The sequence below is a fragment of the Toxotes jaculatrix genome, chromosome 14, assembly GCF_017976425.1.
Source record: "Toxotes jaculatrix isolate fToxJac2 chromosome 14, fToxJac2.pri, whole genome shotgun sequence".
NCBI lineage: Eukaryota > Metazoa > Chordata > Actinopteri > Toxotidae > Toxotes > Toxotes jaculatrix.
Window position 1 is genome coordinate 20,818,673 of NC_054407.1, and position 25,984 is coordinate 20,844,656.

The window sequence follows — 25,984 nt, forward strand, 5'->3', positions numbered from 1 at the left end:
TACTGGGGAAAAAATAAGGAGCAAAGTCAAGAAAACAGCGTACATCTGTGACTTCCGGGTACCGATTTCAAAATAAAAACGCTTACTGGTAAACGTCCCACGCATTTGGAAGCTATGTTTAAAAAACAACAACAAGAGTTTGTACACCCATATCAATTAGATAACTCTACTTCTTAGTTCAAATGATCAAATATGAGCACAGAGGGGGGAAAACGCTCAGATATTACAGCCATGCCTTCTCCAGTGCACAACAGTCCCGGTATCCTTCATGGCAGGATCCTTCAAAGTTTTCACCAACAACGAGGGTCAATCAACTTATTGACAACAGGTGTGCCAGGTGGCTACCTGTAATCAGAAGCGTACTCGGGGTTGAAAACCGGACAAGGTCCCCTCCCAACTTTAAACCCCATGGATTTAGCGACTAAATCACCTATCATTAATGTGAGGAACGTGGGCAACTGCAAAAATCAGTCAAATCAATCAATATCAAATACTACTGTCAGACAGTAACTCATTCTCATCAAAACAGAGCAGTGCTCTTAAGATTATACAAATAGTAAGAACAAACAACTGTTGCTGAATTGATGCAAGAGTTTTAAAATGATACACAAATTACCCTGGAAAAGTTTAATTCAACCTGTTGGACATTTTGTATTGCCGTCACCAGCCACTTTATTAGGTACACCTTGCCAGTACTGGACTGAACCCACTTTTGCCTTCATAACTGCCTTAATTATTCATGGCATAGATACAAAATACAAACATTCCTCAGAGATTTTGGTCCATATTGACATGATGGCATCACACAGTTACTGCAGATTCATCAGCTGCACATCCATGATGCGAATCTCCAGTTCCACCACATCCCAAAGCTCTGTTGGTTTGAGATCTGTGGAGGCCATTTGAGTTTGAGATGGTTTGAACTTTGTGGCATGATGTGTTATCCTGCTGGAAGCAGCCATCAGAAGATGGTTTTATTCAAGTCACCAAACCTTGCGTTTACACCACTGGTAAGTTTAATTATCTGAAATGTGTAGCAGAGGTGGTGAAGTCACACTCACTTCTAAATTTGGAGGGAGGGGGGGGGGGGGGGGTCTTATTTTCAAGATGAAAACACAGTTTCCTGTTTTGATCGAGCTGTTACTGTCTAACTTGACGCAGCTGAAGCGGTTCAGCTCCGTCCAGTTCCTGCACTGAGGTCCAGCCGCAGCAGCAGCAGCAGGGACATTTTGGCTCAAACCTGGGCTGCTGAAGGTGGTGTGGTGAGCCCCGGGGCGGGTCCGCAGCTCCGTCCCGCAGCTCCGTCCCGCTCACGATACGACACCCTAGAGCCAAAATGGCTCATTCATCCCCGGTAACCTTGTCAGACCTGTCCTGTTGTTGCAGGGAATGACAGCAGCGGCCCACTGATCAGCTGCACGCAGTGGCGGTTTTTGTCACGGGCGAACCGGACAGCCGCCCGGGGCGGCATCACACGCTGCAGGTGCTCTTGCTCGCTGAGAAGGTGCCGTGCTCAGAAGCTGTGTGAATTAGTGGACTAAAGTCACCTCGACTTTCTTCCAAATAACGCACATTTCATTCATATTATAAATACAGGCCTATAATTCCTGCACGGTTTTGTTTTTCTGATAATCCTGCTCTCAGGATTGCACTTACTCTGCCAGTCACTGTGGCTCAAGCAGAAAGGAGCTTTTCAAAGCTAAAGTTGATCAAGTCGTACCTGAGGTCAATCGTGTCAGGAACGGCTCACTGGCCTTGCTGTCATCTGTATCAATCACTCAATAGGGGAACTGATAATCCATCTTCTTATTTCCGCCTCCTGAGGACTGTTACACAACAGCTCAGATATCTATGAATTCAAGGAAGTGTAAAGGAAGAGGCGCACTTCGTGGCTTTTTATAGGCTTAACTGTTTATTCTATTTATAAAATGACCATCAGTAACAAATACTTCACATATAAAGGCCTCAACCTTTTTTTTGTTCATTTGGATTCCCCTTCGGTTTTGTTCCAGTAACCAAAACAGATCAAGTCAAATAATAAAGACAAAAATCAATAGCCCAAAAATGTTTTATTAAATTCATTATCGCCACTATATGTAAAATGAATTATTCATTCACTTTAATTGTAATTTAATAAACAATCTCTTAAATACTAGCCATGTTTATCCATGTAGAAAGCTTATTTCTAAAGTTGAGTCCTTTGGGTGATGAGAGTCGTACAGATCCTCGTCTCTTGGTGTGTCCACAGTAACACCGACTACTGAAATCAAAACTTACTGTATCTGCGTAATGGTGGTGGTGGTGGTGGCGGTGGTGTTGTTGCTGTCGTGCTGTTGTGGCAGGATGAGCCATGGTGGCTCATGTCTCCAGAGATGATGCATTGCACCTTTAACAACCGTTTCCCCACAAGAGGAAATGCCCTTTGTGAGTCCGCAGGAGGTAAAAAAAAAAATAAAACGGTTGACGTAGGGAAAAGACGGATTCATCAGTTTGCTTCGTTCTTTGAGGCTTCATCAAAGTTCTCCACAAGATCTGTAAGACAGAGAACGACAAAGTGAATCAGGATTTTCTTCTGAAAGCAGACGCACAGTATTTGATAAAAGCAACACTAACAATTTTTGACAGATAGAGACTGATTTACATTCTACATTGTTAAACAAAAACATTTTCCAGCTGCAGAGTTGAAATAAAACCATTTGAAAACACTGATGCAGACAAACTCCATGATCCTTATTTTCTTGGCTCATAAAATGGCAACACGACCCCAAACAGAAGCACTGAATCATTTAGAAAACAAATCTAATATAATCTACAAAGAACCACTGTTTCACCATGAGACAGAAAAGCACAATGAACAACACTTAAATTTCTTTCATTAAATTAAAGCAAAGCAATAATTATCTCCATCTTTACCTGGTACATCGTCATCCTCCTCTTCTGCATTTTCCTCCTTGACTGCTTTCATGTCCATTGCTGCAAAATGTATAAAGAAACACAACAAGTGAATCCAAGGTTTAGCTGCAAATTGGCCAAAATAAATTCTTTGACAGTTACTGCAGACTTGTGTTGGCGTGTTCTTCTGTTTCCACAGAAAAATTCCTCCTTTTAAAAATGGTGTTTTGTGATGTGGATTAATTTTCCTGACCCAAAACCGTCCACTTGTTTTGGACTCTTGCACAATTTTACATCACAAGATTATGTGTGTTTCCATGTGTAAAAGCTCCTATGTTTGCTTCTCTGAGTTTATTTTCATCCACGTGCAAACAACGCATGCAGTGTGCTGGACTTGGACTAGAAGATCTCTGATCACGTTATAGCAGCTTTCAGAAACTCCTGCAGGTGAAAATGGGCTAACACACCAGCTGAAGGGGTGGCTGACTCTGAAAGACACACTACAAAACCGCTGAAAGAATAAGATTGAGTTATTCTGATCCTCTCTCTGTTCAAAAAGAACATCTGATGTTGTGAACATGTAACTGTAAATATCATCTGATACTCAGGCTGATACCCTGACACTGTGACAGTGAGTGTGTACTCACACTGCCGTGGGAACTGCTCGGCCAGCTTGCGCAGGCTGCTGAGGCTGTCGGCTCCCAGCTGGCTCAGGATGCCTGGCAGCATCTCTGTCAGCTGCTTGGTCTCAGCGTGGCCCGTGATGGCGAAGGTGTTGGCAGACAGAGATGCCTGCACTTTGGGGTTGTTGAAATGGATCACGGTCCCATCGTCTTTTATCATATTCACCTGAAAGTAAATTTAAAAAAGAACAGTCGGATGTGGACCCAGGAAAACCTGACAAAGAATTCTGTACCATCAAGAGATTATTTCAGCAATACTTTACTTTAACCATGCAACTGTTTTTTAACCTATGTAGACCCAAATTACTCAAAGGACTTTACAAACCTTCAGCTCAAACAAAAGACTCCCTGGAAAAAACCTTTAACAGGTAAAATGTTTCTTAAATTAGACCTTAGTCTTAATTGCACTTGTATCTTAACAATTCACTGGAAAATTCTGTGTATAAAGGACTCTCAGAGGAAAAAGAAAAAAACAACAACAAAAAAAAGTACAGCACAGACATTAGTTTTCCTGTTAATCTTGTTGGAGGTGTCTCACCTCCTCTATCCCTGCGATGTTGTTCACGGCCAGTTTCTTCAGCGAGCCCTGGAGTTTTTTGTCGTCAGCTGTTGCTGTTTTGTGAACAACCTTTTTCTTCCTGCGGGCTGTTCCCTGAGGAAAGAACAGGTGTGGATACCAGAAAAAGATTAGATGAGTGAATGACCCAAAATGTCAAACACAGTTTAATACCACTGTGTTACACATTTTTTTCACACTTTGGACTGTTGTGGTTTACACAACAAATCACTACGACCTATACTGTAAATGAGCAGCTCTGACCATATTTCAGCCTCCATGATTGATTAAGTACCCAGATAACTGCGGTGAGAAACACAAAAGAAAGTCAAAATCTAAATGTTGTGAAACAAAAAGAAGGTGCTCCTGATGAACTCGTGAGCTAATTAATGCCTTCAATAAAAGGGAACTGATTCTGTCCCAGCCGCACTGCCTTGGTAAAGTATATAAAGTAAAAAAACAACAAAAAAAAAAAAACAACTTTGTTGTCTCGATTACATGATCAGAAACAAGACTCTCTACAAGTTAAAGTAACGAAAAGAAAGCAAAGAAAGTAAAATAGCTCTTGCTTTTATTTGTTTAGACACTTTATTCACCTATTCACTACTAAATAAACAGCTTTCAGTATTTTAAACCCATCAATCACTTCCTTTTTCTTCTTTCACATCAGATGTTTAAACCAGGAATTTTACCCCTCCTACAGTGACTCAAAGATTTTACGCAACATAATTTGTCACTGATGAACACCCTGGAACAAAAACTCCTGACTGAGAAGGTTTGTGTTTGTGAGTAGAAGTAACCGACAGTGTGTGGGATCTTGTTCATACTTCTAATAAAATTCTGGTAAACACATTTGAGAATGACAGCATGGTTCAGTCTGGCAAAAGGCACAAGGCCTTTGTCACTACAAAAACAACAAATAACGCCACCTAGTGTGTGACTGAAGACCTCACAATGAGTGGGAACAAAGCTACAGAAGCCACAGATGAAGGGGCCATGGTCACCCCCACCCCTCCAATAAAGGGAATGCTGAGGTCAGGAGGAAAGACCTGGCAGATGCTGGATGCCATCACACTCCTTAAAATGAGCCACAACCGAGCAAATGACAGGACAGAACTGAGAGCCCAGACTGGGATTTCAGCGTTGCTGCCCTAATAACCTTTTCAATGACCTATGGGTTTAAAATGTTCTGTTGTGTCGCCTATTAAGGCCCAATCTTAAATCAAATGAAAGGACAGAGAGGTTCTTGACCTTTCAAATACAGTTCTAAGGCCACTTTTTGGTTTTGTTTTATATTTTAATCTGTATCACACAATCTTCATCAGTGAATTGAGTGACAAAATAAAATTATATGAAATCATAAAAGCCATTGAAAACTAGATTTTAATATAGGATCCTTCCACAAATCAGCCAAGCCCAAGTGACACACACAGCAACCCTGGGGCCTTCGGGCCGCTGGGGCTTTGCTGCAATAAAAACTTAAATTAGCCAAGAAAAAAAAAATGGTAGCAGACTTTACCTTTCCACCTATCCGGACCTGTGCCTGAAGTTTGGCGAGCTTCTCTTGATTCATAGTGTTCTGTTAAAAAAATAATAAAAAATAAAAATGACAACATTAGCATTATGTTTTCCTCATACTTTTCACACGGGAGCAAACGACAAACAGAAAACACAGGTTTCCACAGTTCAGTTTAAGGGAGCACATGTGATAACATGTTGAGATGCAATGAACACACCATAAATTAAGCGGAGCTACAATAATCCTCATTTCCACGCATTAGCACTGCTGGTAGACGGCTCACAGATCAGCCGACAGTCATACAGAACGTACACGGACAACATTGATCATTATAAACTGAGAGTGAAAAACGAAAACTACCTAAAGCCAGACTTACAAATGACATTTGTGTCTAACGCGAATGTAGCAGGCTAGCTTGCTAACTAGCTAAAAGGCTAACTTGGCTAATATTAGCATGGTGGCTAAAAAACAAGAAAAGCAAGACTCGGCAAACCTAACGTCAGCTTCAAAAATCAAATGGTGAATCCAATCACCTCAGACGATTACCACAAAACGAGGTTAATGCTGTTGTTTTTTCTTTTTACCTTTGATAAGGATTTAGCTGTCAGTCCGCTGAACTGTTCTCGCTGCTAATGAGGATGAAGCTGCGCAGCTTAAACCTGCAGCAATACAACACATTTCCGTGTCTGATTTTCGCAATAAAACCGCCATTTTCAGAGCGCATACATGTATTTAAGTGGGGTTTCACACGTGAAATACAAATTTTGATGTTTATAAAATATATTTTTACATTTTGTAGGTTAAACCTTTAACTGCAGGCTTTTCTGGGCCCTCCCCATGTTGGGGATCCACGAAGTTGATTCTGATGCTCAAATATTTTGTGGCTTTTAAACTTTTGTTTTCGCGCAAGCTTCCGGTCGTCATCTAATATTTCGTTGTCTAACTTGACTATAGTGGAAGCTGCAGACTGGAGCACGCGGTTGTGTGGATGTGATGTCATTTCAGCAGCTCACCCCCGCCCCTCCCTCAAAAAATAGAAAAAAAATCAGTGCTGGAGGAGGAGCCCGCACCCACAGCGCCTCACAACTTTACTGAACAGGCTTTTATTGTGAAACGTAGCGGTTGAACGTCCGGGTCGCTCGCCGCTCGCTGGTTAAAGAACAGTAACTGCCATTACCTTCCACCCGCCGCTGTGAGGAAGAAAAGGCCAAAACAAAATGCAAACGTCTCTAGTAAATATCGCTTTATTTTCATCCCTGCAGGTGTTTTTGTCTTTGACGTACTTTCAACATGTTGTCGAAGCAGCCAGCGGCAGAGGTGAGTTCACGTTCAGAGTTGATTCATGAAAGTGGAGCAGGGGATCAGCATGTAGCTTCAGAGCTGGGTCATTCATAGTGTTACCACAGCCGGAGGACGGCTCGCTGCCTTTGTGTCAGCATCCTGGATCACAAAGTCTGCGTCCTGGACAGGTAGTTTGCTGAGGGTGGCGAGGTGTGTTTTGTCAGCCACACATGAATGGTTCATTTCTAGTGATTCACTGCCGACACCAGCCTGCACACATATCATATCCTTTGAGTTTAATGTTGATAATTTCTTCATTAAGATTCCGTAAAGAAAAGATATGACTTTGACTTGACTTGTGATTTTTTTTGTACCAGAAATTCATAGTCTAATAATTATGTACATACATATTAACATAAAAATATACATAAATGAAAGTGCAGGCACTGATTGTTATAATTCACAATGACAAAAGTAATTCCTGAACTCTGATTTTATCAAAAAAGACAAAGTTAAAGGTAAATGTCATGTTAAAACTATGAATGCATACATATTTTCTGAATCGACTTTATTGAGTTATACTTTCTGTACGACATCGTAAGGTTCTCCTTTTTCCATCTAATGACATTTTTTTATATATTTTTGATGTTTTCATTTATTGTTTGATGTATTGCCTTCATACATTTACTCTTTGAGATGTACACCATTGATCTGAAGTTTAAAAACTGCTGTTGCCACATAAACCTACGAGCTTGTTAAATAGTTACAGGTGAAAGAACCAGGTCGATGTTCCCCTGCAGCTTGATATTGAATTACTTCTCATTCAGTTGTATTTGCCATAGTTTCCTCAGAGTTCTTTCTGTTGATGCTGTATTTAGGGCAGACCCACCCTGTCGTAGAAATATAATACCTGTTACACAATGCTAGTGTGCTCATTAATTCATTCCCCCGCAGGGTTTGGAGATAACATCCACTGGAGGACGCTGGATGATGGCAAGAAAGAAGCTGAAGCCAGGTGAGTTCACGCTGAGAGCTGAAATATTACAAACACTTCCTGCTGTAACTCTGATGAGCAGCGTTTTTTGTGTAACTCCTGCCCTGAAACAGCTTTTAAAGAAACTAATGACTAGAACAGACTGATAAGTTGGTATCATAAGCTTTGACTTTGATTATCAGAAGTTGTTCAAGGAGACAACTATATTTTTTTAATATAATACATAGCTGAGTGTGTATTTTTATTAACTGCAGTTTCAGGCTTGACAAACTGAATTCAGTGTTTTTGGCTTTTAATATTTCTTGTGTTTGCATTGTCAGCGGGCTGCCGATCATGGTCATCATCCACAAGAGCTGGTGTGGAGCCTGCAAAGGTAAAATTAAACAATGTTCTCTCCCTTTAACTATTGGGAAAAAAAACAAAACGGAAGGCGTCCTGCTGTATGTGAGTTCAAAAAGAAACTGTCATGTCTGATTAAAGCTGTTCTGAAACAACTGTGTTGATGAATGAAACAATGTTCAGTTTTTTCTGAAAAGGAATCAGTCTGACTGAGAAAGACTTCGGTGTGAAGGTGTGCTGGGTGCTCATTCAGACATGACAAATCACTGTCACATATATGAAACTCTCATAGAATGTAAATACAGCAGGTCAAAGGTCAGAGCTGTGCCTCAAAGAGGTGACTGCCGGTACAGCTGAAACGAACAACAGGAAGTTGTTCTTCAAGAATTTGGATAATCAATTGATAGTCATGTTTAAGGTTTAATTTACTGTAGTAAAAATGACTGAAATGATTATTCGATTTTCAACACAGTTGCCAATTAATCAATTATTGGAATAAACATTGCAGCTCAAGACTAAACAGTTTATTTAGCTGTGATGATTCATTCAGGTACAAAAATCAGCAGATTAATTGATGAAGAATAAAACTAATGATTTTGATCAGTAATTTTTTACTGACATTAGCACAATAGTACCACATACTAGTGTTTACATCACCTGATCCATAGAAGCTGTTGCTGTTTTAAGACAAGGAAAATCAAATCATATGTAGATAAAAGAGTTCAATAAGCCCATCCTACACCCTCAGTCAAACCACCACCTGTAATGTGGCCAGACAAGACAAACTATTCAAACAGGAAATGATAATTAAAAGCTGGAAGGTTACTCCAGGTCTGGGGCTGGAGGGACTGCTGGGAAAACTAAAGGGACCCCCGTGGAGGTGGCTTGCACTTTCAATACCAGGGAGGAAAAAAGGTCCAGCACTCCAATTAAACTGTTATAATTCTTATCTGTGCATTTAGATCAAAGTAAGACTCAATCTAAAGATGAGCTTTTACTTTCTGCTCTAAATGTCTTCTCAGGACACGTTTTTCATTTTAAAGATGCAGGACAAGAACCGTGCTGTGGATGGAAAAGAGAAGAAGATAGTCATTAATTGTGTTGTTCTTTTTACTTCAGCTCTGAAGCCCAAATTTGCTGAGTCCAAGGAAATCTCTGAACTGGCACACAACTTTGTTATGGTCAACCTGGAGGTGAGGAAATGCTGAGCGTGCTGTTTTCCTGAAAACTCTTCATTTCAGTCGATCAGGGTCACATTTTTTTAACTTGAGGCTGTTGTTCTCACACACACACACACACACACATATACTTACACCAGGTGTCTGAGATGTGTTCATGATCAGTTATCTCTCGTGAACAGGATGAGGAGGAGCCGAAGGACGAAGCCTTCAGCCCCGATGGTGGATACATTCCTCGGATTCTTTTCCTTGGTACGGAGGGGGTTGGGTCACCCTTCATGTAAACACTTTTTAGGATTCCTTTGGAGAGACTGATTGCACAGTTAGTCTTCCTGAATAACATCTAACATTTAGTTTACTATTTTACAGACAAAATGATAAATGAATCAAAAGAGATACTTGTATAATAATACAAACAGCAATGTTGGTCTCACAAAACAGCACCTTTGAATAAACTTTATGTTTTATGGACCAAACAGTTAATTAACCCATAGTGAAAACAATGGTCAGTTTCAGCCCCATATTAACTTAACTTAAACAAACCTTTTATTTGACTGTTTTTCTTCCACTCACAGATCCCAGCGGCAAAGTCCATCCTGAAATCACCAACAAGAACGGGAATCCAAACTACAAGTACTTCTACAGCAACGCAGACCAAGGTAACAGTGCAAATACTCATCATTTACTGGTGGCAAATATTACCGAATATATGGGATTAAAGAAAACTCACATAGAAGGGAGGTTTGAGGTTAACCCAGGCTATGATGTAAACCTACTCTTAACCTAAAACTGAGACCAGCCTGAATGTAGCATCAGTTATTTTATTTCATATTTAATGTGCTGAAGCACAAAGCAGCCTGGACTGTATGTAACCCCCCTTTAAAAGTACTTGACAATCACGGTGTGTCTCTGTGTGTCCTCCACCGCCCCCCCTCAGTTGTGTCCGGAATGAAGGAGGCGCAGGAGAAGCTGACGGGTGACGCCTTCAAGCGAGGTCACACTGGAGACGAGCTGTGAAGAGGCAGAGATGGGCATCAGGCTGTAAGGGCTACACTTCCTCTACCTGAGCCTGAGCTGCAGAGCGCCCCTGTAATACTCCCCCCAAACAACCCCTCTCACTATTTATACTCGTACTTCAGACAGTGGGGTCCATCTCACTGATCAAACCAAGCCAGTCATTAAAAGGCATCGGTGCTCGAGTATTTTTGTTTTGTTTTGTTTTTGTCTCGTACGGTTTTTTCCCAAGCATTACCACTCACCTCTCCCTGTCATCGTCTTTGTTTTAAATCATGTATATTTGTAATCTACTGTTGTTAATTAAATGCCATATACAGTACTTAATGTCCGTAGAGGATATAAACAACTCAAGTTAGCCAAGTTAACTGCAGTGTTTTATTAACTCTCCTCTGTTGTTGGATGGAAACTTTACATCTTAAATATGCCAAGTTTTTACCACCTAAGTAAAAATGCCTTGCTTGTCGCTCGACAGCCAAGAAACTTTTAGTCTTTTTGGTTCTGATAAGCTTCACAAACACACGGTAGAATACAAAATCCCTTCAGCTGAACCAGTAGCGTTTTAATGTTTTCACCCAACAGCAATGATACACTACTTCATATTAGTCAGGATAAACATTTTGACACCTACAGTTACGTGCTTCCAAAGATCCTCTTCAGTATGTTAAATATATCTGTGACAATATTCACCCTGCACTATTAGATAGACTCAGTACTTCTAATTTCTATTATCCACAGTCTTTAAAATAATACTTTTTTTGCATTTAATCCTGCCAATTAATCTATTCTTATTCAGCTATATCTGCATTACTGTTTGTGAAGTGACACCAATGGGTTATTTGTTTTTTAAACGAGCCTTGTTAAACTCTTTGAATGAGGGATGGAAACGTTGGTTAAGTGTCTCGATGTATTTTATACATGTACACGGCCAAGTGTGCAAATAAAGTTTGTTGTATTGAGTAATTTGTGTTGATCGTTACGTCATTGTGAGCCAGATTTCATCTACGACACAGGAGTAATATAACAGTATTTCAAATTTTATTGTCTATCCAACAATAGTGATCCCTTATGGTTTGTCAAACAATATGAAACTGCCGTGAACAGTTAACATCAGTAGATGACACTAATCAAGTCACTATTTAAATTCAGTTTGACAGTGATTTAAATAGTGCAGTTACATTAATGCGAGTGCATTTATTTAAGACACTGGATTGCAATTGATCCCATTCCAGACACAGCCTCCAAAATGCTGAGTCATGTCTCAGTGTACAAAATGTCTTACAGCATATGATTTTTCATGGTAAAATAAATTACAGCAAAGAAAAAAAAAGCGTGCTTCTCTTAATATGCCTCATTTCATGACATGTTAACAGCGCTAACTGACGATAACTACACGAGAAACATAAGGAATGTTGGTGGAATGTGTGTCGTCAAACTCGGATAAAGGCATTTAAACATAAAACCCTCTTTGTATTGCTCTGTATTGTCTGTGACAGATGGACGCAAGGGTCAAGCGATGAGATGTTTAAGGGCACAGAGAAAAGTTTAAAGAAAATCACAAAGTAAACGAACATTAGCAACGCAAGCGTGGTCAAAGCCCTGACATTTTCTTTTTTAACCATGAGGTCATTTAAAGGATCTTAAAAGATGGGAGGGAAATAAAAAGGTTGCTTGAGAGAAAAATATAGCTACGATCACTATAATTACACAATGCTGCTGCTGTAAAATCAGCAGCATTTTCACATATAAAAAAAAGCCTATAAAAAGCTGTGTGATACATCTGTATACTCAAAATTACACAGCTATAAAGTGTGATTAAAACTGAGTGATTCAAAATTTAAGGTTGTGCACGTACCATTTATAACCAGTGTAATAGACCACTGTAGACTAGGTTAGCTGCTCTGACAGAAGAACAGCATCATGAGCTTTTACGATGCGCTTAGAGCTATCCTGCCTCCAAGGTGGTGTACAAAAGGTTTATACAACACCTGGAGCTCTTCAGCATGCAGGAGGCAGGTCCAGTGTTGGAAACTGCATTCCACATTTCATGGATATCTTTACAAGATTACTCCGAAACCCTGACGTGTGAAATTCCTTATGTAGACCCACTTGACTGAAGCCAATGCTTAAAGACTCTCCATCCAAGTGCAAAGCTACATCTGGCATGAGAGGAGGGACGAGCCCTGTTTGTGCTGGTTGAAGTTTGTCCAGTTGGCTTCCGAGGGTAGTTAAGAGGTGAGTTGGGGAAGGAGGGAGTATGTTTGTGTGTGTGTGTGTGTTTGGGAGGCAGGAGAAAACTTAAAATCTTCCCTGCTTGGCGTCTCCGATGGCCCCCCATACATCAAAGACAAACTCGTCCGGAAAAGCGAAGTCTCCGAGGGTCTCGTCTAACGCCATGGCGAATTCATCCGGGTTCTTCTTGTCGCGGCCGACCTCAACCATCGTAGCAGCTGGAGAGGGAAGAGCAGACACTTCATTACAGTAACAGCTGAGGAGCCGAAGATTTATGATGCAACATAAAGTCACCTTCCTACATGTGAATACCAAGAAGACTGAAATGTTAGCTTGCTGGTCAAACCACATGTAGATTCCTGATCCCTCTCTTACGTTTGGGCCACACATCAAGTATGTATGTTTACTTAACATGTCTAAAATATGTCCCATTTTATGACATTCAAAGCCAAAGTCCTTTGCTGGGTCAAAAACTAAAGTTTAAAGCCTATATTTCTACAGACTGCGATGGCCACTGCCTTCATGGAGGCAGGACTGCATTAGTTTTAGCTGGGTGTACCTAATAAACTGGGAACTGATAATATAAATATAATTATTTTTTTTGTCTCACCAAGCTCAGTGTCTCTGATGCCCATGTAGCTCTCCAGGAGGTCATCCACTTTCTTCACCGCCTTCTCCTCAAATTCTGTTGGCTGGAAAACACAAAACAAATCAGATTCAATTGGAATTAAGTTAAATAAACTGTCTTCTACCAACACTTGAGCCGTCACACCCAGGTCTTAGCAGGATCACCTGGAGGGACTTACCTCCTCCTCCACAGTAGCTGGGCCCTTGGAGCGGAGTCTCAGGGTCCCCCTCCCCGTGCCAAGCTTGTTGTCACTGGCAGGTTTGGCACCTCTCGACCTGGGCTCAAGCATTTCTGTCAATCAGAAGAGAAACAACATAACAGAGGGTTGAAGTATTTTTGATCATAAACATCACAGTGACCCACAGTGTTATATCACATGCACCTTTTCTGTGTCTTGGTTCTTACTCACCGAAGGCCTTCATCGGCTCGACCAGTTTGAGGGTAAAGGATTTGTCTCTGGGCAGCTCTTTAAGCATGCGGGCGACCTCATAATGCCGCGTCCCGACGATGTTGCATCCGTTGATGCACTCTATGTGGTCGCCCACACAGATCACTTTCACCCCGTCCACAACGCTTCCCTCTTTGATACGCTGCCGTGAGGACAGAGGAGGGGAGGGGAGGAGGGAAAATGAGGACGAGAAATATAATTAAAAGACAGCAGAAGTTTAAGTGCCACATGAAAAGATGTTTGTTTGAGGGCTTCACCAGGCAACACAAGAAAAAACATGAAGATCAAAACAAGAGAGTGCAAACAAAGTGTGTGTGTGTGTGTGGTTGTATTAGTCCAATATAATCTTTTTTTCTTGTTTGTGAGCCCACTGATGTGAAACCACTTGACTCAGCAGCACACAAAATAATATATTATTAAAAAAGTCTGCATGGAAAGTTGAGTAACACTGCTTATTTCTGTATGGGAACTTCAAAAGCTTTAAAAAAAGGAAACAAACAGTTGTGATGCAAATTTATCTGCTCCATCGGCTTAGGGAGCTTCTGCACTTTTTATCTAAACGATAATTCATTTCAATTAATTTCAATGTAATTTCTTTTTTTTTTTCAGCTTGAGCTACAGGCAAACCTGGTAAATGCTTCCTGTCCCAACCGCCATTTAGCTCTATAAAACTCTCTGGTCAACATTTTGCTGCAACAGAAGGAGTAGAACAGTCAGATAGATAGGACAGAAAAGTTGCATTAGACTGGACATTTCCTGTTCTTCAGAGTCTACAAGTTGTTAAAGTTTAAATTAAGATGTGGGAAGAGATTTAGTAGTTTAATATTCCAGACATCAAAAGTTAAATTTGAATGATTAAACTGAACATTGACCAGTTTATCTGACTTATTTGATATAATCTTAAAAGATGCAGCATCACAGTATTGACCCATGGCTCTCCTGTGTCATAAACACAGGTTATCAGGATGCAGTGCAGCTTCAGAGTCACATGATGGCACATGTGAGCAGTTTGTTCTGGTGCAGCGACATCACTGAGACCAGATAAGCAACTTAGACCAGCAACATACAAGCTGAATTTTGATTTCCACTACGAAAGCAAGCGTGTGAAATGAAATATGGCTGCCATGCAAGCAAGCAAATGTGGTGCAAAATGTCTATTTACCAACTGCTGTTTTGCAGATGCATGATCGGGTAATTAAGAGCATGTTGAATCAGATATGATCAGACGGTTCCTCTGAGGCACAAAACTTTCATCTGATTATATCTGCATTTTACTCAGTACTTGTATGATTGGTGTTATAAAGGAGTAAAGCTGGAAGAAAAACAAACACATCCAGGGTGTGATGTTCCTTCTACCCTCACCTTTATGAAAGCGTAGCCCGCTCCATTGTCGGTGATGGTGAGGCCGAGAGCATCTTCAGATTTATAAATTTCCACCTCCTTCTTGATCCCTTTAATGTGGGCGAAGATAAAATCCTCCAGGCCGATCTGGCCCCCCAGCAGCTTGTCCATGTCAATCTTGTGGGTGTTCAGGGTGCAGAACAGGATCTGTACGAAGACATGCGGCAGGTATATGAGGTACATTAACAAAGAAGACAAACCTGGAGAAAACAATACACACATTTGATGAGTTCAGCTAAAGAAATGGTTAAAAAAAACTCATGTTACTACATAAAAGTTCTCTAATAGGCACTGAAAATGTAAAATAAGTCATTTGTATTTTAGGCTCTAAAACTGTGAAGGACCCAGAATTGTCTGCATCTTTTATATACAATCAAAAAAAAGAATCTCTGTTTTTAGTCACAGTGTGAAAACTGAGCCGGATTCAAAAATAAAAGTGTAGATGACAGAGCGCTGCGTCAGTATGCTAAATACAGGAATCATCAAGGGGCTCTGTCTTTATTGCAGCAGGCTAAGTTATGCACTTAGCCTGTCCTCCTCCACCCCAGGGTGTCATCAGTCTATGTCTGTGCATTAAACAGAGCTGTGTTTTCAGTCCTTGAGGCAGGACCGACCTGTGATGAAGCCAACAGGGAAAATGACCCTTCCTCCTCTGCCAGAAATGTAGAAATCTGGCTTCACACCTTGTGGCTGCCACATCCTGGCAGGACATAGAGACGGAAATGCGATCACCGTGAACACGATACACAAGTGGCCAGATTTAACAGCACGGGACAGTGAAACCCAAGATGAGGAGGAGACTGTAAATCATTTATTCTGCTCTAACTCACCTCACAGGGCAAGAAAACTATCAAGAAATTCTACTTTAATTATTTGCTATTTATTAATTATGGGACTCAAATAAACATAATCAGATATGCACATATATAAGTCATGCATTCGAGTTCTATTGTGGGATCAGCTTCCTAGAAGGGCTTTGAGAAATACCGGAAATATCGAGCCAGGATTTAGCAGCTGACTTCTGGGTTGCACGGTAGAAAGGGATTGATTCGTTCATCAGGAGGATGACCTTTGTGCACCAATCAGGCTCTGGCAGCGAGGCCAGCCTTGTTTGGCCCTTTTTTTCTGTGTAACAACGGGCTCTGTTCACACACACACGCTCACACACACAAACACACATTAGCTAACATGGCCTCATGCGTTGCCTTGGGTTACCAGACTATTAAAGAATGGGATTATAATGGAGAGGAGGCCGCTAGAGGATAAGGCAAGGAGAGAAAGTGAAAGAGAATGGAGGACAGAAGAGGCAATCACTGAGGCAAGGGAGGGGTGCACTGTAGATGAATTGATGGCTCTCTTCCTTTCTTTTTCCATAACAGACCCTCCCTTGCCTCTCCCTCCTCCCCAGGCCAGGGCATTACCCAGGAGTGAGTGGGAGGAACAGCAGCGGACGCCTACACCCGGTTACCAAGGCTGCCGACTGCATTAAGCTGCTTCTCTGCAACGCACGCAGCTCTCAGCACTCCTCTCTTCCTGCTGAGCTGACAGCCACAGCATGTTCACACCGCCGGGTGTAGCTAGGATGCGGCGAGCGGCGTCACACACTGCTGCGACTGCCTCTTCTCTGACGACCTGACTCACAAGAACAGATAGCACACCTCCCACGGCCTGCACCACGCTGACCAAAACCCTGATAACCACACGGAAAAGGGCAAGTGAAAGGAGAGGCAGTGCAATCTGTTCAGCATCACCCATGACAGAGCTGTTCATGGGTCACTGCTTTCAAGAGAGGAATAAACAATAAATGAGACGAGAGTGAACAAACCAAACCAAACAGATAGATAAGATATTGATGTGAAAATATGTATAAAAGCTGAGGTTCCTAAAGGATGTTATACTGGAGTTGTCCTGTTTTTCCTGAAATACAGATACTGATACTAATATCAGTCTTTTAAAGCTTGGGAAAATGAGTGGCGGCGCCAACACACATCACGCCGCAAAGGTCAGAAATTCAATGAGGGAGGGAACTGTCTAAACTGTACTTCAGTGACCGTGAGATGAGATTCATAAGGATCTGTCTGACTCTGCTCACCAGGCGACCATTTGATTTATCACATCAAACGTTCGCTTCACGGTAAATAATCAAAGCACAGAAGTGTTTTTAGTGAAAAGCTCTAAAATCCTTCCGTACACTACCAAGCAGCAGAGAGGCACAGTTAGCAACTAGCCGGAGAACACAGCGGAGCACTGAACTGACAATGAGTCAGCTATTTCCCTCAGGAGTTGGTAGAGACCAAAAACAGAGCTAGAAGAGAGTGAATATTAGACTTCCATTTGGCAGGTGGCTAAGAATATGACTCAGAATGAATGATAATGTTGCTCTGTATCTGCGGGATGTGTAAATAAGCAGCGGTTTACTAACAACTCCACCATACTAGAGCAGAAACACTTCTTCATCTGCTGCTTTTCTTTGTTCTATTCTTCTAGTCTGGTAACCCAAGGCAACGCATGAGATCATGTAGACATGATCTTGTGGTTTTGGACTGTTAGTCTTCAGAACAGACGTCTGAAGACATGAGATTCAGTTCTAGATAACTGTGAAGAGAATTTTTTTTGTGATTAATCTATTAATCAAAAAACTGATTAACAGATTAATAGATAATTACAAAAATGTTCGTTAGTTGCAGCACTGCTCATCACCCAGAAAGAAAATCAGTGTATTACTTTTAATTAGTGCCTTCTCACTGTACCACTGCAAACCACAACATAACTGTGCAATTGCAATTACAGTTTAGTTCCCTTCAGGAAGGTGAAGATAGTTTAGCGGCTCTAAAAAATAATCATTGTACAATATTATATTAGTACAGGGAGTTAATCTCTACTTATCTCCACCTACATGTATTTCCTACAGTTAAATTAGAGATCCCTTCTCCTGCCTGTGTTTGAAGAAAGGTAAAGCTAAATAAATACCACCTTCAATTAGATCTCCCTCTGAAATGTACTCTGTATAGAAACAGTGTTGACTAAACGCTTGGGAAACCTGTTTCTTTGGCAACTGAACCGCTGTCCCTTTACAGCCTCTTCAACACGTCTTTTAATGGCAGAAAAGAGGGTTAGGAAGATTAAACTGAGAATATCACAGCTTACAATAGGGAGACACTCGCTATTCATCTACTGTTAATTCTACATTGGGTGTTTTAGTAGTTAACAGGGCATGCTGATGTAAGCTGTGTGTATTGTGGTGTGGCAGAGTTTTAGACAGGAAATCACACTCATCAGCATTTAAGCCAGTGTAATCATTTACCTAACTGCGGATGTGAGATTCTTCAGAGTGACCGTTTTGTGAAGGTGGGTCCTAGAAAAGCAGGGCTTACTGTGAAAAGCCGGTCTTAAACAAGCCTAACAAACCAAACCAAGAATAATCAGTTTCATAAAGCCAAGTTAGAAAAGCACATATGATGGAATATACTGGAATACTGCGCACATACTTTAGACTGAAAACAACACTTGCTTTATGAAACTGCCTCCTGGATACACCAAGAAAAAAATGAAAGCTATGAGAGTTAAACTACAGATTGCTGAATATGTGTGTTGCTCTGCTGCTTCAGAGACAAAAAGCAGCTGCTCACAGCCCCATGAAAGGTTATTTACTGCTATCAGGGGAGTCAGAGGTCAATCTCTGCTCTGATACACCACCACACCCATCCCAGACACATGATAAATATTTGTTTTCCCTTTCTATCCACAGTTGTTTTGTCTTCACCCATTGATCCTCAGAGAGACCGACGTGAACCTGAAATCACTTCTGAAAACCCGCTGTCGTTGCTCAGTAGGCTGTGGTGCCATGACAACGCTTTCCTCTACATCACTGCCGGTAAACAACCACTTAAATCACTATAAAACCAGATCCAGCCCAGTCAGTGGTGAACATACACACACATACACATACACACACACCTGGGGTTTCTTTCTGCAGCTTCACACACTCCTCATTAGCATCACATTTGTTTCTTTGGGGGGGGGGGGGGGGGGGCACACAGGCACACAGGGAGAGTTCATACTCATTTGCTTGTTAAATGCGTAATGAAGCGCAATTACCAGTAACCACATGTTCACTGAAATCATGCAGCAGGACAGTTTCAAAACGTGTTATTAAGCGCTGATACAATACAACTGGGCCTATTTAACACACAAGAAAACAATGGGCTCTACAGAGAAAAAAAATCATTAAGATTATGATGAAGAAACAGGAAGTGGAAAATTCATTTTCAGCCCAAAACTTTTTCTGTCAAGTAGGAATAATATATATATTTATAAAAAATGAAAATACTGGGTAAACCACCGCTTTTCTAATCGATATAATAAAATAAATCTAGTTTTTTAAGTCATGTTATAGGCAAAACCCACCCCAGTAACCATTTTCATAATGGAACCACTGTTGAGGTCATTTATCGTGAAAAAAAAAAAAAGTCAAACATTCTCTGGTTCCAGTTTCTCATGTGTGCTGATTTGGTGCTTTTCTGTTGGAAAACTGATGAAAAAAAAAACAATTCTCTTGGGGGCTTTGGATAAAAAAAGGAATACAAACATCTCAGTTTGGGCTCTGGGAACTTGTGATGGGATTTTTTTTTTTACTAGTTCTGCACATTTTATAGACTAAACAAATAACTGATTAAGTGAGGAAATAACCGAGAGATTCATGGCTAATGAAAATAATCATTTGTTGCAGCACTAAACGAAACAAAACAAAGCAGTAAGTCACTGAGGAGCCAGTACATGTCTTTGTCTCAGGTCGAGGACTGTCTCTATATGAGATGTGACTACAGCTGCTCTTAATTAAAGATTCTCAACATATTTTAATGATAAACAAAATGAGTGACTCAAGTTCTTGTTTATCATGTGTGAAGAGTTTTATCGAATGTAATACTACACAGTAAAACACATTTAATTGAACTGAACATCAATTTCACTATTATGCAATTTTACATTTGTTTGCTATATTGTGATAAACACTCAGTGGCCATTATTTTTGTTATGTACAGAACATCTACTGAAATCTAATCCAACACGTCAGCCACAAACTCTAATTTTCTAATTCTTAATTTAATTTTTTTTTTTTTGAGATTGTAGTTTGCAGTGATGTTGAAGTGGACTGCATTAACTTCAGAGGCATTTCTTCTTATTTATTTATTTTATTTACATCTTTACATCTATTATATTTTCAGTATAATGCAGCCCAGTACAACATCACTACTAACCACAACCTCAGTAATAAGTATTTAGTTGAATTAAAACATCTGGTCGTTATAATCGAGAATAGTATAGAATAATAGAATAACTGTGCTGTTGATTTCAGTCATACTGCTCCACAAAAGCCCTGAGGAAGCTCCTCTGACCACAATGTTTACCACACTGAGCTGAGTATAAAATGGATTTACAGCCAACTCTGATAAGAAGTCTAACAAGCTCATGTCCTAACAGATGCAAGAAGCTCCAAGAATCAAAACAAACTGTTTAGTATGTGACAGTTTACAGCTGGGTAGCCTTCACTGTAGTTAACCTGACCCTTGCTTGGTTTTAACACCATCTAGGAAGTGAGTGCAGGAGCTCAGCTAATACAAACTGCAGACTAAAGCTCCATCAAATAAGATTGTTTCACCTAATCCTCCCTGATTAAGAAATGTCTGGCTTCAAACATGGAAGTACAACCACCTGGGACCTGCAAAAGAAAAACAAGACGTGTGGTTCTGTCACACAACCGCAGCCCAGATATTCAAACTATAGGCAAATGGGTGTGAGCTTTCTGTGAGCAGGGAGCAGGCTGACTGCAACAGGTGAACAAGAAGCAAAGTCACGGAGCCACACCTAAAACTCTACAGCTGTGGGGACAATAACCAGACTTTAACCTGAGCAGAGAGAGCACGTAAAACATCCCATGGTTCATTGAAAGACTCTAACATCACATGGACTTCTTACTGGCTGAGATAACAGAGACTGGACTGAGTTTATAATAATATATGCCCATATATTGGACAGTATGCTCTGTAAAGTCTTCAGTCCCTTTACTTGTAGTGTATTTGCTGTAATTATGTTTACAGATTCCATTTATTTCACTCAGACAAATTCCTTTCCATCAGTTCTGCTTCCTAAATAAAGTGACTCAGGGCTTCACTGTAACATCAGGTCTACCGTCTAATTAAGGCACAACAATAGACGCCCACAGTCAATCTAGACACGCTTTGATGCAATGTGATGTGTGTTTGGAATGAAATGTGTAACCTATTAGACGAAATGAGTGCGAGGAAGACAACGCCATTATTCATTACATAATTTTTTATCAGGCTCAGCCAAGAGCTCATGTAAGCGCCACGGAGCCACCGGTTTACAAACAACCACACTCCCGGTTTCTGTGCAGCTCCCTGTGCCACTATTTCATCCTCGGGTTTCATTTACAGAAACGTGGAAAGCAAGTTCTCTAACGCGCATTTAAAAAAAATATTTTAGTTACAGCTGTTTGTGAATTGTATTTATATGCTAAAAATATATTTACAGTTTAGTCTATAACTGGGTTTTACTTATCCAAAGAGATCCAAGACAACATGACAGCTAAAGCAGATGGCACATTCAAAAATGTCTGATGCTCAGTGGGATATTTGTCTTTTCAGCACATTTTGAATGCAGACTGTTTTTGACAAGTCAGTAATGAAAAACTCTATTGAGGCAGCGAGTTTATAAAAAAAAAAAAGTCTGACCATTTTCTTATTTTTCTTCTTTCTTGGACAAGAAAACCATCACACACAGAAATGGGTGCAGCCAGTGCCTTTAACAAAGGATGGCTGCATCGTACCTGTCAACAAATTAAACTCTATGGAAACTCCTACTTTTGGCCTGAACATAGCAGTAAAAAATTCCACTCACAGGCTGGGCTTGCTATCAAAGCTCAGCACTTTTTGAGTACCAACCAAAATGTGCCAAATCTCAAAAACTGCTTGGTCAGATTCTTAAGTGTTGGTTACTTATTTGTTGATCAGGTCATTCCTGAGATAAATCTTTAATTTCCTACACTGAGACTGTATTTCTCATGTAACATTTGTTGGGAGACGGCACTGACATTTTTTATCCTGTCTCACACCAGTCATATCCAGTCAACATGGACACAGCAGTGAGGTTTAGTGGTGTTTATGGAGGGAGGAGGCCCTGGGCAGAGCTGATCCCCTGGGTCCTCTGGGACGCCTCTGGCTGTGGCTGGGACGGGTTATCTGGTTAGATTTTTAGGCTGTGCCTGAGCCGGACGTGAGGGACTTCCTGCGGTACAAAGTGTGGAGTCCAACATTTATCATTATCACATCACACTCCCACACTCTGTCTACATGTCTTTGTGTGTGTATAACTATTTCTGCCACATCTCTGAATGGGCCAATGTACTCAGTGACACACACACACACACACACACACACTTTCTGAATCTACTGTGCATCAAAGGATGCCAATGTGACATTAGTGTGACAACTTGATCTGCTGACATTTGGGTTGTTCTTTTCCTCTGCTACCTGCTTGGCAAGAGCTGAGGCATTACTCAAGCAAAAAAAACAATTTCTTTTCTGTCATTGTGACAACTATCAAAACAGACACTAATCACATTCTTTACTGATTCCTGTGCTGTAGATTTCCCTCTTCTACCCCTTCACATGGAGGCTCAAAATCAGCTACAGAACAACACTTCTAGAGCTGGCAGAGGATCAGCATCTTGCTCAAGGACACTTCAGCAGGGCAGTGTTTGCAGAGATGGAAGTATGAATCCAAGCTTGCAATGAAACTTGTTGATCAACTAAATATCTAGTATCCCAAATCTATTAAGCTCCTCAGTAGGGAGGTGCTTGGTGTAAGGAAAAAAAACATGCTGTAAGGTGGTTTTTGTACTAGAACAAGTCCCGACAGAGAGAGAAAATCTTTATGAATGTTAATGATGGATATGACGCAACAAACGCCTGTAGAAAAATGGCTGGTGTTCCACTCAGACAAAAAAAAAACAGCCAAGCTTGAGTCTCATTAAGGATAATGTCTCCTGTCAATTCAGAAAGATGTGGCCAGTTCTCCACTTATTAAATGTACATATATGTGATGTCTTCAATTGTGTAAACAGTGCTCTGCTGCTTTTTGTGTAATCCTGCTGACAAAACAACAAACAAACAAACGAACGCACAGACACGGGTGAAAACACAGCCTCACTGGTGGAGGTAATTATTACACTTGCTGAATGAAGCAACTGTATCTTCAAGAGCTTCAAGTGGGGAAGGAAGTTCACGTCTCCAGCTCCTGCAAGCAAAGCAGGCTGATAACAGGCTGCCCCGCCGGCCTATCTAGTCAAATTCAGGCTGACAAAAACCAAACATGCCACTCACACTCTCCTTTGAAAGGAAGAGCTTAAGCAGTCTGAGCTCAGAGGACGACACAGACGCTGCTTTTGTTTCCAGGACGTCCACGTAGACAGCTTTTGCTCTTGTTTCCCAGTGGAATTTGATGCTGAAAACTGTATCTACAAACAGAGGCAGCATTAATTTGTCAGTCTGGAAGGACTGAAGGTGTGCAGGCTGGCAGAGAGTTGGCAGGGGCGGGCCTTTATGAACGCTAGAAAATCAATGTTGACTTTAATGGTCAACATGGGATTAATGTCTTAAAATAGGCCACTGTTTACCCAAATCTTGACTGCAGGTATCCATCTTTCAGTGGTGGAAGACAAACAAAACAACAGTGTACAAATACTCCACAATGAGTAAAAGTCTCGTGTTTAAAATGTACAGGAAGTAAAAGAACTTTAGTATTTATTCAAAATGTATTAAAAATAAAAATACTCATTCTGCAACAAAAATGGTACCTGTCATTATTATATTATATGTTATTCAGATTGTTATTAACATTCAAGCAACATTTTAAGTTTGCAGTTTGTTGGAATTAAGACAGTTTGAACTATATTACACTATCCTGGGTAGACGGTAAAAGGCGTTTTTGTTTGCAATATCTGAATCTCCACAGAAACTAGAAGCTGTAGCTGTCAAATAAATGTAACAGAGACAAAAGTAAATTTACTCCACCTGAACTGTAGTGCTGTAAAATGGAAAACACAGTAAAGTACAGGCACCTCAAAACTGTGCTTAAGAGCATTAGAAGAGTAAATGTACAGTTTCCACCATTGTCATGCCGATCATTTTTATCATTTAAGTAAAGGGAGTAATACTACTACACTGGGAAAACACTTCGCCGTAAGTAAGAGTCAGGCATTCAAAAACTTAATATAAGTACAGAAGTGTTATCAGGAAAAAAGTTAAAAAATACTAAAGGTAATACTCATTTGTGATGAAAATATGCTAGATTGTTAAAGCTGATAGCTGAGCTGACTAAGGTGAAACTAGTTTTAACTACTTTACATGGAGTCAGGGAGTTTAGTCCAGTGGTTCACCTTTCAGGCCCTCTTGTAAAGTGAAATGATTAATGAGGGAAGAAAGAAGAAAAAACAGAGTTCTGAAACACAAAGATGTTATTATAATAAAGTTATTTAAATGAAACCATCTTTGAGCTTTAAATGGTAAATGGTATATTTGGAGAAACTGCTGACAACGTACAGACAGCTCTGTAGGTCTGCTTGAGGCGTCAAAAAGGGGGCCCCCCGAGGCTAATCCGGCCATGATCACTGCTGAATGTAAAAGCCTACAAACGAGTCTGTCAGAATACTTCACGTAGTTTGAGTAAACTGGAGCTTTAACCCGTGAACGCAACACTAAATCGCTTACATTACCTTTTTTTCCCTCCCCTTTAACACCAGGTGAGACCTTACCTCGGGTGGGCTTATATTAAACGCCTCTGCTATTTTGGCGTACAGCTCCTTGACGTTGGTAAATCCCTCGATCCTGCCGGTGGGGCTTCCGTGCGCCAGCTGCGTGTGGAAGACCAGTTTGGGCCGCAGGCTGGCAGGTGGAGGCGGGAGCCCCGCCGCACCGTTCACGGCGGATTTAGCCAAGCTCCCGGCACCTGCGTGTCCGCCGCTGACCTCCTCGTTGTCCACCAGATGCTCCTTAGTCGACTTGTTTTTCTTCCTCCACGGTCCAAGCGGCATTTTGTTGTTGTTTTTGTTTGTTTTTTTCTCCGTGCGAAAACAAAAACAAAAAGTCGGAGCCGCTGCTATAACATTGAAGTACCTGTTGAGTCCCGAGCCCAACGTTCGTGTTGTCCTTATTTACTTCCTTCTTTCCTCAACTTTCCTCCTTCCTTCCGCGGAATACTTTCCTTTCCTCGCCTTCCTCGGGACTGAGGTTCGTTTTTTTTTTGTTCCTCGACAGTGACTCGACGGTGTAAATGCTCAACAGGTACGCGGTGACTGTGGGATAAACTCTTGACACAACCCGCTGGTTGGTCCTCAGCTAACAATAGCTACTCTGTTTGTCTCTCGGCGTGTCGCGGGACGCAGGCGCAGTGGGACAAACCGGGGCTCCACCGGGGCAGGAAGGTCAGTCCCGGTGCACCTGTACACCGCCACAGGAGGGGTGGACCGGCACTGCAAAAACAATTATTCTGATTTTTTTTCAATTATTATTATTATTATTTTAAAGCACATGCAGCAAAAGAAAATAGGTCAAAGTAGCCTGAGGTTATACCCACACAAAAAGGATTTCCAGGTTCACTGGTTGAGTATCTTCCAACCAAATACAATCCAGTTTGTTTGTTTTTTTTCCCATTACATAACAGCTATTATATATATATATAAATAAATTAATGAAGTGATTTAAATCAGGACAGTAGAATAGCTCTGCTTTAAGAAAGCATA

The 25,984-nt window shown here is 40.9% G+C and overlaps 3 protein-coding genes across 3 annotated transcripts; 1 reads left to right on the forward strand and 2 right to left on the reverse strand.

Annotated features, from left to right (window-relative positions):
- Nucleotides 1–2,050: 2,050 nt before the first annotated feature.
- LOC121193733 (transcription factor BTF3 homolog 4-like) lies at nt 2,051–6,329 on the reverse strand. The gene is made up of 6 exons (XM_041056185.1): nt 6,235–6,329; nt 5,651–5,710; nt 4,114–4,227; nt 3,540–3,741; nt 2,914–2,973; nt 2,051–2,532 (listed from the first exon to the last, which is right to left on the reverse strand). Exons 2-6 carry the CDS (start codon nt 5,702–5,704, stop codon nt 2,486–2,488), a joined length of 477 nt encoding a protein of 158 aa, XP_040912119.1. The 5' UTR covers nt 5,705–5,710; nt 6,235–6,329; the 3' UTR covers nt 2,051–2,485.
- Nucleotides 6,330–6,781: 452 nt separating this feature from the next.
- On the forward strand, nt 6,782–11,401 carry txndc12 (thioredoxin domain containing 12 (endoplasmic reticulum)). Its single transcript, XM_041055236.1, has 7 exons — nt 6,782–6,967; nt 7,886–7,946; nt 8,246–8,298; nt 9,384–9,457; nt 9,625–9,694; nt 10,018–10,101; nt 10,380–11,401. The coding sequence occupies exons 1-7, from the start codon at nt 6,868–6,870 to the stop codon at nt 10,457–10,459; spliced, it is 522 nt and encodes a 173-aa protein (XP_040911170.1). The 5' UTR covers nt 6,782–6,867; the 3' UTR covers nt 10,460–11,401.
- A 73-nt stretch (nt 11,402–11,474) lies between these two features.
- Nucleotides 11,475–25,596, reverse strand: gipc2 (GIPC PDZ domain containing family, member 2). Its single transcript, XM_041055235.1, has 6 exons — nt 24,998–25,596; nt 15,127–15,312; nt 13,726–13,906; nt 13,495–13,607; nt 13,299–13,380; nt 11,475–12,906 (listed from the first exon to the last, which is right to left on the reverse strand). Exons 1-6 carry the CDS (start codon nt 25,274–25,276, stop codon nt 12,755–12,757), a joined length of 993 nt encoding a protein of 330 aa, XP_040911169.1. The 5' UTR covers nt 25,277–25,596; the 3' UTR covers nt 11,475–12,754.
- Nucleotides 25,597–25,984: the final 388 nt, after the last annotated feature.

Excerpts from the sequence above, each read along its gene's own strand:
- LOC121193733 (XM_041056185.1), bottom strand. The coding sequence starts at position 5,704 with ATGAATCAAGAGAAGCTCGCCAAACTTCAGGCACAGGTCCGGATAGGT. Across the intron at positions 4,228-5,650 it reads AGGTCCGGATAGGTGGAAAG|GGAACAGCCCGCAGGAAGAA; the intron begins GTAAAGTCTGCT and ends TTCTTTCCTCAG. Across the intron at positions 3,742-4,113 it reads ACATCGCAGGGATAGAGGAG|GTGAATATGATAAAAGACGA; the intron begins GTGAGACACCTC and ends ATTTACTTTCAG.
- txndc12 (XM_041055236.1), top strand. The coding sequence starts at position 6,868 with ATGCAAACGTCTCTAGTAAATATCGCTTTATTTTCATCCCTGCAGGTG. Across the intron at positions 6,968-7,885 it reads CGAAGCAGCCAGCGGCAGAG|GGTTTGGAGATAACATCCAC; the intron begins GTGAGTTCACGT and ends ATTCCCCCGCAG. Across the intron at positions 8,299-9,383 it reads CTGGTGTGGAGCCTGCAAAG|CTCTGAAGCCCAAATTTGCT; the intron begins GTAAAATTAAAC and ends TTTTTACTTCAG.
- gipc2 (XM_041055235.1), bottom strand. The coding sequence starts at position 25,276 with ATGCCGCTTGGACCGTGGAGGAAGAAAAACAAGTCGACTAAGGAGCAT. Across the intron at positions 13,907-15,126 it reads CGGGCTACGCTTTCATAAAG|CGTATCAAAGAGGGAAGCGT; the intron begins GTGAGGGTAGAA and ends TCCTCACGGCAG. Across the intron at positions 13,608-13,725 it reads CGAGCCGATGAAGGCCTTCG|AAATGCTTGAGCCCAGGTCG; the intron begins GTGAGTAAGAAC and ends TCTGATTGACAG.